The 10286-nt window shown below is 38.4% G+C and overlaps 1 protein-coding gene across 1 annotated transcript; it reads right to left on the bottom strand.

Moving 5' to 3' along the window:
- Positions 1 to 2424: 2424 nt before the first annotated feature.
- LOC125738292 (zinc finger protein ZIC 5-like) lies at positions 2425 to 7921 on the bottom strand. Its single transcript, XM_049007137.1, has 2 exons — positions 6711 to 7921; positions 2425 to 4224 (listed from the first exon to the last, which is right to left on the bottom strand). Exons 1-2 carry the CDS (start codon positions 7750 to 7752, stop codon positions 3779 to 3781), a joined length of 1488 nt encoding a protein of 495 aa, XP_048863094.1. The 5' UTR covers positions 7753 to 7921; the 3' UTR covers positions 2425 to 3778.
- Between the last annotated feature and the right edge of the window lie 2365 nt (positions 7922 to 10286).

Raw genomic sequence — 10286 nt, 5'->3', positions numbered from 1 at the left:
CAATATAAATACATATATAAAAAGGAACTTTTCTTATCCTGAATTATTTTGGTTTAAATAATATTGAACGTTAGGTTGTTATTAAAACAAGTTTTATGTTTAAAACAACAGTTCGCACTTAATCCGTCATTAAACGTGTTTTACTGTTCGATATACAGGCTATGAAATGTCATACTTTGGGAGTTCACACGTTTTTTTATGGATTGATTGTGAAACGTTCTTGTGCGGTGGTTAGAGAAATGGAGAGCTGGCATACAATACAAAACGTTTAATGTGACAGAATGTAAAAATGTCTGATTCCACGGGGCACAATAAAGAAGGAAAACAAAATAAAACTGTCGGTGTTTTCTCTGCGGCCTCCGCTTTGTCCTCTGGATAGTGGCGTCTACAAGTCTGACTTAGAAAGTTACTGATTTGCGGGTTGCATGCTAAGGCCGTCCGCGTAAGTGATTTCTACGGGCATCTTAGCAAAGGAGAACAAATCGCTGACAAAAGAGAGCCTTTTCACTTCAGCAGCGTCGTTAGGACAACCCAGAAGTATTCTTCAGATGATAAGTTGCACTTCAAAGCACTTCTCATTCAACGGTGAGCGTTTCACTCTTTTATTAAGTCCACTCTTTTCACTCAGAGGAATCATCTGTTTGGTTATTTTTCATTTTGTTTATTTTTCACCATTCACGGGCCACTTGTATTAGATAAATAAGGAACAATTATTTTGGCGATTCAGATAGGAGTTTTGAGACAAGTGATTGGTAACCCAGCACCAGTTGTATTAAATCAAACTTGATGGTGAACTCAGAGGGTTAAAGGGGTTTATGGGGACAAATATGAAAGATTGTAATAGAGTGAAAAATTTACTGAACTAACGTGGCATGAAACTAAAGGTCAACACACACAACTGTATCTTAGTGTCTCGAATTGAGCTGGCTCATTTTTGAATATATTTAGCCTTCGAGAGCTTATTGCCATAGTTATGGCATAGTGGTCTGTCTTTGAACAATAGAAGTTTGGGTTTAGAATGATCGATGTTTCAACTCTAAGTGGATGATAAAGCGTCTACATTTGGGGCATCATTACTGCGCAGTTCCATATCATTCCGATTGCGTGCTCATTTATTTAACTGAAATCATTTATACGAAAAGGCTTCCAAAAAGTATAATTAAGAGAAATCTTCGTGAAAGCTCAACAAATACCATAAAATGAATCAAGCCTTTATCTTCCATGCGATTTTAAGAGTACTACAGCAGCATGCAGATCTGGAAACAACTCGAGAATCACTTCAGCATTCACATCCAAGTCGCTGTTTTATTTATAACATATGTAATATATGTAGCGTTTTTATTGATAACGTGCACGTGGCTGTTGAACTGGCGATGTGTGAATTGAATTGCATTTTATTGGTTCTCAAAAAGATAGATACCTGTGTATATATTGTTTGTAAAGATCTTTAGCGCCTCGTGAAAACGGACCCCCCCCCCCCCCCCCCATCCTGATGACAGACGGTTTAGTGGCAGTAAGTGGTTTTCAACTAGATATATTCAAATGTGAACGTCTTGCTTGCCAATTGCTATAGAAATCCTAACGCACCATGAAGATTGCCTGAGCTCCGAGCCTTCCGCTCTGGAGCAGATTACTTTGAAGTCGAGCAGAACTTGCGTTGGTCAATTTTAATTCTATAGACTGGACAAGGAACACTTTGAAAATAAGATTGTGCGTTTTAATGGTGGAAATAAGAGGGGGAAACTTGTTTTATATACTCTATACAAGGTCCTGCTTTTTGTGAGATATCTTTTATCTTTTATGTCCCTATGAATGATTCATGCTTCAGTGCCTTTGTTCTGTCCTGTCCTTTATGAGGGACTCCATTACGGAGCTATAACTTTTTCTATTGATAAACGCCTTCATTTATTTTCCTGTTATTCTATGTAGTATCTCATTTGTCATGCAACTCGCAGCAAAACTTCAAGCAAAACCCCACACAAGCATGTAGCAATTAATCATCTGTATTTAACTAGGCTATTTGTTTATTCGTATAGAGTCCCTTTCGATTCTTTTCAGTCGGATTTAAATGTTTATTTCAAAACAGTGACTCAAGTACGTAAGGCATAAAAATACTTTAACTTGCTTTCCTCCTACACCAATGCCCATTAGCCCAGTAGCGTATTAATTTACTCTGCTCGTCGTATCTATATTCGTCTACGCACATTCCAGGATCTGAATAAATTGTTTATTTCATTTTTCAGATATTTGGGTTGTTGTAATTGTACATTCATTGGGAGCGAGTATTGCATTTAAATGGCAATGGTCCTGGAAATGCTTAATATGCCCTAATTTATTGTGTTACCCTTAAAACGAGCTCTGTGATTCAGCAGAAGAAGTCGGTGGCTATTTAATCTTCCTTATATTAACAAACACGAATTTGGCTTTTATAATGTCCTGTTCATTTTATTCAGGTTTACCATGTTAACTGTTATCATTTTATCACAAAACATCAAAGACCTCCACAATCAAAGCTGTTTTTTTATCTTTTTTTCTTCATCAAAACCAACAACACCATGCACCGCAACGTTAAATAGGCCTACTTTGCTGGACATGCGAGAAAGTACGTTTTCACATTACACATCTTATTCAAGTAAAAAGAGAATATGCTTCTTACATACGACGAGAAAGTATCACTAAATCTCACCAAAATTAAGATTAATATTCTTTGGTGTATCTGTAATTCCAGGACATTATGTCAGCAAATAAATTACAATTTACAAAACAACATCATTGTTATAAAGACTACATCAACACAAACGAACAATACAAATATGTACAAATCAGTCAGGGATAGGTCTGGCAATTTTACATATTTAGGGTCTCAAATGACAAATAAGTACTCTTTAACGAGTTTGTAATACTGTAACGAATTTTACATCAAAAGTATTTTAAATAGTCATTAAGAAGCACAAAATGTATCAATTAAAGTAAATTAGTTACTGTACATATTTTAGAAAACAGGTGAATGCTATAGGTGCAGCTCCGCTTTGTCGTTCTCATCCACAACTAAGGCGACTGTCGCACATCGCCATCTTACTGCAGTGCTTCGCTTTATGCTGATCTTAGAAATGCCATCTAATGGGCTAATAATAAATTATTCTGTAATATTATTCACTTTGTGGACCTTTATTGTACATGTGGATAAATTAAAGTTATGCGCCATAAATGTCCTTGAAATACGCGCAGTGTTGGTATTACGCGGTTACCGTGTTTTCATACGCAGGCATCGGTGGACACAGTCTGATAAAGCTTTGAACTTTTAAACTTTGGATGGCGGTTCTGATGAGATCTCATTCACAAAGTACCTTTAGCATAAAACAATAATGACTCGTAGTGTTGGTTGGAGGACACCATGGAGAAATGTTCATATAATGTTAAGAATGCAATTTTATTTATGATGAGAATATTTATTAATGGGGAATATTATCAAGATAAGCGAAGACCTTTATTTTGGTATTTAATAATATACGAATATAATTAGTTCATTCTTAACCTCATCGTTCTGCATTTGCGTAGCTCGGAGGTGATGAAAAATTAGGGCTATGTAAATTTAAATTCTCTGCAGCGCGCAATTACGCAAAAAAGTAAAGATTTCAACAGCCTACGTCCTTTGCCATTTCACCTCTGCGGCACTGTGTTCTACTTCATTATTAAACAAGCTGATATTCTTATAATCTTAGTTTATTTATCATATGTTATACCAGTGGGAAAATATTCTCCTTCAATGCTGTCAGCACTAGAGCATTGGTCTTGGGTCTGAGTTCCTGAAAGAATCCTCGTCCTCTGAGTCCGATGTTGGCAAATCACTGGAAGGAGTGTGAAGATGGTTAGGTCCAGCACTTCCTTGGCACACGTACCACTCATTGAGGTTTGTAACCTGAGGGGAGAGGTTTGCCGAGCGGCTTCTGTGAGGCTCAGAGGCCGGAGAGAGAGGGGCTCCGAGAGTACTCGATGAGGAGTGGTATGTGGACCCAGTGTTGGCAGAAGGAGGCGGAGGTGACTTGCAGTGAACTTTCATGTGTTTTCTTAAGGAGCTGGGGTGCGTGTAGGACTTGTCACAGCCTCTTACTTTGCAGTAGTAAGGCTTGTCACTCGTGTGGACGTGAGAGTGTTTCTTCCTGTCACTGCTGTTGGCAAATTTCCTGTCGCAGCCATCGAACTCACATTTAAACGGCTTCTCTCCTAAAAATAAATAAATATATAAATAAACAGACAAATAAAGATAGACACGTAAATACCGGGTTATTGGAAATTATGGATCATAAAACATTTCCTTTTTTATCAAACATGGCAAGCAGCAGTGTTATGCTGATGTAGGGCAGCCTCGTCCGTCTTCTTGGCAGGCGAAGTGGAAATGGCTGGCTCGTTCTATCTCTCCTCTGGGTATTGTGGGGGAAACTGCTAGTATTTTTAATCATTAAACGCAAAAATTAGTCTCAAGGGACATAAGGATCTCCCCAAACTCATATAAAACGTTTAAAATCAGTTGGTTAACATTATCACTATAGGCAGTTATTCGAGTCCCAAAGATGGGAAAACTGCCTAGATTTTGCGTTATATGCGGATGTAAGAAAACCGTATTAAATTCTTCAATAATCATGTTTCCAGTGGCGAATTTTTATTACCACCATGTAAATATGTAATTGAAATAAATACATGGATAACTTACGCTATACTTCCAGTTTAATTACTTCATGACTGGTTTGTGTGGTTTCCCATACTGCCGCAGGCTTTTCCTGTCTGGTGTACCTTGAATTTATTAATACTTCTTTCCTTCGACGCCCCCCCCCCAGCATCCCCTCCCCCCCAGCAACAAACACACAAACGTTCATGACAATATGTTTTCCTACCACGAGTTTTTTTTCTCTCCTGTAGTCTTTGCGTCATACTCGATTATTTATTTTCGTACTGTTCTGCCCCTGAAGATTCTTTTAAATACAAAGACAAGCTTCCACACCTCGTCCACACGCACGTTTTTCGTTAGTCTTTGAGGTGACGCCTCTGTCCAGGGTTTTAAAAAGTGGCCAATAAAAATGTCAATCTGGTATGTAAGTACTTGTCTCACCTTACCAAGACACCCCAAGCATAATTTAGCTGTGCCATTCGTGATTTTACAGATCTCCTATTCAAAATGTTCTCAACGATTTAATTTTTTAAAAAGCAGTATATTTGCAACCAAAACGAAGATATGGAAATAAAGACACAAAGAGACAGTGAGTTTGGTCATTTGGATCTTCCCTGACCAAGCTTTATACATTTAGAGGTTTTAGATTTTAAGTATTAAGGATTTCCGGTTAACGTTAATGTAATAGAGCAGGGTTTAATATGGCAAAGAAAGTTTGTAGTTTTGCAAAATGATTTTCCTTTCCTTTTTAAAAAAAGACACAACTTACAATCGATATCTGCACTATTGCGAGCGCAGTAATAGCGCATGTTGTATTTAGATAAACAGAACTATTCAACTTCTCAGTTTAGAAAACATGCCTGAAATCTTTTTTAAAAGTCCTATTTATTGTAACTTTTCTGCAGGTCTGATATATTGTTACATCACATATATCATTGGGAATTAAGGAGAGCACGTGTTTTTGTCATTATACTATTCAACTACAAGGAACTCTGTTGTGTATCAGCGATGTGTTCTATCAAACACAGCTTTCAATGTCATCTATGCTATTCGGGTATTTTATGTACTTTAACGAGCTAATTAGTTTTTAACAAGTACATATTTATGTCCTACGAAGGCTAACAGCTCGAGCCACATCGAGGAGAAATTTCAATTGCTTTTCCCACAGACTAGATCTCTTCAGGCCGCATTAATTATGAATAAAGACGCCGGCAAACTGTTTGCATTTTCTGTCGTTTGAACTATTCAAGAGCAAGACTTGAAATCCAAAATTTGTAAATTTCGTAACCCTTGGATAGTAATTCCGATTTTTCTGCATTTCACGGATAGTGTTTAAAAAAAAACGATCGTTTATTGTCCAGTTGTTATTTCTTCCTGGACCGATCACAAGCCTAGGATGTACCCGATAAAGTTCCGAAGCAGATGATAAATTAAATAAAGAACTACACTTATCTTACTGTATTGGTTTAGACGCGGTCGTACCGTTTTTCAGTCCCAACTTTTGATTTCCTTTGTTTCTTGTTTAAAATGACATAGTTTTGTATTTTCTTAAGAAGTAACACTTAAAATGGAATAATCGAGAAAATCTAGCTCGCATACAAAGCGGATTTCTTATTGAATTGGCTGTGAGAGACAGTGACAGACCGTAAATCAACAAAACAATCATGTAAAACATTACGTACTTAAACATCACCCAAAATATATCTGACAAAAGCATTTAAGCTGTATTTACTTCAAATTAGTAAAATGCGCGTAAAATTGTTAATGCCCTGTCTGTACTATCAGATTTCTTAACAAAGAAAACAGTCCAATTCGCCAAGAAAAACATTACTGACTTGCCGGTAGTTCTTACTCTGCGTCTGGATAACTTAGACTGTCGATTCTAAAGTATCTTAAGTTAAAAATCAAATGTTAAAGTCAACTCGGAAAAACGGCTGCAACGTGCAGCTCTAGTACTACAATGTTTTTTCAACTTAAAGATAGTTTCGTTTTTTCTAAAGGCAACTCTGCTTCATAAAATGTTACCGATCGTCCTGTAACTAACCTGTGTGTGTTCTCTTGTGGATCTTGAGGTTTTCGGAACGAGCGAATACTTTCCCGCAACCCGGGAAAGGGCAGGGAAAGGGTTTTTCTCCCGTGTGAACTCGGATGTGATTTATCAGTTTGTACTTTGCCTTGAAAGCCTTTCCCTCTCGTGGACATTCCTCCCAGAAACAAACGTGACTGCTCTGCTCCGGTCCCCCGACGTGCTCCACGGTGACATGGTTAACCAGCTCGTGCATTGTACTGAAAGTTTTGGAACATGGCTTCTTTGAAGTTTGTTCCTGGTCAATCCATTTGCAGATTAACTCTTGCTTGATGGGCTGCCTCATGTACCTCAAAAACGCCCCCGCGGCTCCATGAGGAGCTGAAGCGATGTTCACATTTAAGTTCATGGAGTTGTAGCTGTGGAGAGATGAAGGTCCATAGTGCTCGGGCCTGTGGCCGAAGTGTTCTGGCCTGCCATAGATGTCCCCCGGAAGACCCAGACGCATCTGCCCGTTGAGAGCATGGTGGTGAGCACCTGGGGCAGCTTGATCGTGGAGTCCAGTAAAAAGTGGATGGGCACCACCTTCCGCGTGCCCATAAGCACCTGTTGGGGAAATGAACATGCCATGGTGATGAGGGGAGGAGGCGGAACTATGTTGGTCGCCAAGTGCATGCATAGCAGAGGCTGAGAGCTCTCTCCTGAGGACGTAGTCCCTGCAGGTTGTATAGCCTGAGTGGGGGTGAGCCACGGGGAAACCAACTGTGGTCTGAGAAGAAGTAAAAGATGCCGCGGTCTGGGCTTCGGGGTGGCTTTGAATGTGTTGAGATGGACTAAGTTTGAGAGCATTTGTCTGTGCCATGTGCTCAGGTCCAAATGGAGTGAGTACCACTCCAGGGTCGTTGCCCATCTCCCCAGGGTGGAGGTGGGCATGGTGGGAGTGAGGGTGATGCCCCCCTATCCCCGGGAAGCCTGTCATATTCTGATGAGGAAGGGTTTGAGTCGCTGCCAAATCCGCTAATCTTAGCGCCGGATTCCTCTTGCTCAAAGGGAGCTCCATAGCTACTCTGCCCAGTCCATCCAAACTCACTTCTATTGTTTTTTTCCGACGCACGCCATTCAAAATCGTAATTTTTATATATGTATATAGCGGTGTATATAACTTCTTTTGTCCTGCCTCTAACTCTGCTTGTTCCTTTTCCCACTCTGTCCTCAAGCGATTGGCAGAACATACAACAGTTGGAGGACACAGTGGGGAATACAGTTTAGAAATGGCACTGTGGGTATTGGACGGATTTCGGTGACTGGCAGTTAAGCGAATGAAGCGATTGGCTGTCTTTCAGCGCAGAGGCACAGCGGGAATCCGCCCCCTCACTCCCTTCATCGCTGTTGTTTCCAAAAGTTGTACTCACAAAGTTAACAGAAAATCTGTTTATGTTTGTTTATGTTTGCTGATAGTTAAGCACGTGGATATAGTAAAAAAGTCGACAGAGCAACCCCCGAATAAATAGATTGAATAATCCTTTATTTTCATTTTAAATAATTTCGCGCCGGTCATTTATCATTTTAATGATGTTAAAATCAAATTAACCCAGATTAGCATTGTCATTAATTATATTGCATCTACATTTAATACTTCAGCTGATAAGCGAATGATGTAAGAATCACTACGACTAGCTTTCTATGAAAATTAAAAGAGGTAACAGCTCACCCTGTGCAATGGTGGGTGAGTAACGTAGTTGCCAGCTAATGTGTTAGAAATAGTGTTACATTTTTCAAAGTTACATTAACGGTGGATCTGATTCTCTGAGTTTGTATATTCGACTTGATCTCGTGTTAAAATTCGCATGCAGTTTATTGCCAAAATAGTTGTAAGTGTGTAGCACATCGATTTTCAAATTTTGTTAAACCCACACGTTTATAGTTGTTAACTTTCTAAATCGCCGTCTGAAATGTAAAAATGCCATCAGTCTCGCGCGTAATGCGTATTTGAAAATACAGATTCTTCGTAATCGGATATCCAAATTGCATGACGCCAAGGACAAAGCACCCGTTTTAATTCAGCCACACGGTGTGTTTCGAATGGACCCGAAAGCAATCCGCAAAGTTTAAGTAAATTGGTTTGCACTGATGACCCATTATGTTAAAAGTGCAGCAGAGACATGTGACCTGGGAGTGTCAAATACTTGCATGGGTGCATGTTGTTTAATAATCCAGAACGCGTTCATTTGAAGGTTAAAGTATTTAATACAGTGTAAAAATGTTTCAAATATACTGTAATTCATAACTACGTTATGGTATCATCTAAAACTACCAACTATACTCAGAACACTCGTCTTTTAGTGATCTCCAAAGGGCAAGTTCATCCTATAATAAATAAAATGTTTATATTGTAATTACGTGAATTTCGTTAAATTCTTACATTTTTCACTCCGAGTTGGCATCCAGAATCTGCATTGGTTTTCAGGAATGTACTCATAACAGAACACCAATTCTGGTCTGTGTGTGTGTGTGTGTGCGTGTGTGCGCGCGCGCGCGTGTGTGCGTGTCTGTGTTTTCATCGCCAACACACCCAAGCTCAATTGTATTCACTTTTTATGACTTTACGCATGGATGGGAAGGGGGAAAACTTGTAAACCTGTATATTGGTGTATTTTATGGTATCAGTGCACGCCTTCTTGTAGAATCCCTGTTGAACTCAGCGTGATGTGTATGTCATCGATTTAATATGTCTTAATTCAAAGACACCCTTGGAATCGATATATATATATAAAATATATATATGTATATAAAATAACAAAATCCCAGATCTTATGGATGGAGTTTTACTTATCCCAAAAGTTATTCTACGTTTAATCATCAGAAAATAAATCTACAACTGTGTTATTCATTTTGCTTACGCGTGTTTTAGTCTATATACAACAGTATAGAAGTGTTTTATCTCTTAAAATTAAGAAATGTTCCCAATAGCCAAGTGTTCCAAAGCATCTACATGGGCAGTCCATGAGTGTAACTAAATTAACTTATCTTTAGTAATGGCGTATCATCCTTGCATAGTACCATTCAGTGTAGTGTTATAAATATATCATATGGATTATTCATTTGCACCAAATCATTTTGTAAGCAATTAAGATTTATTAGCCTAAGTATAAACATTCATTCTTGGTTTAAAGACAAAGAATTGAAAGGTCGGTAAAATCAATGTGCTTGCCTATAAAATCTATATTGGTTACTGCCATTGGATGGAATGCACACTGAAAAGTAAAAGTTACAATGAAACATTTTGAAAATAATCAGAATGACTGTGAAGGACAAAAACAAATAGCGGCATAACGCGTAAAGTGCAAGATATGTTCAATGGAAGTTACGACACAAGGCTGTAAAACATCGGTGAAAGGTCTCTCGTTTTATCAGTTGTACAGGTATACATGCACGCAAAACTCACATCCCAAATGGATTATGTGGAAAAGCACGTCCACATAACTCTGTTATGTGTCTTATTTTAATTTTATATATATTTATGAATGAAATGCAATACACTCATATGGTGGCTTTTTGTATTATTGATTTAATAGATATATTTGCTATTTATTT

This window comes from Brienomyrus brachyistius, chromosome 1 (assembly GCF_023856365.1).
Source record: "Brienomyrus brachyistius isolate T26 chromosome 1, BBRACH_0.4, whole genome shotgun sequence".
In the NCBI taxonomy this organism is placed as follows: Eukaryota; Metazoa; Chordata; class Actinopteri; order Osteoglossiformes; family Mormyridae; genus Brienomyrus; species Brienomyrus brachyistius.
The sequence above is the reverse complement of the archived record's forward strand: the minus strand, read 5'-3'. Positions and strand labels throughout refer to the sequence as shown.

Bases quoted from the DNA above. Each gene is read 5' to 3' on its own strand.
- LOC125738292 (XM_049007137.1), bottom strand. From the start codon at position 7,752: ATGGAGCTCCCTTTGAGCAAGAGGAATCCGGCGCTAAGATTAGCGGAT. The intron at 4,225-6,710 runs GTTAGTTACAGG...ATTTATTTTTAG, and splicing joins CCACAAGAGAACACACACAG to GAGAGAAGCCGTTTAAATGT.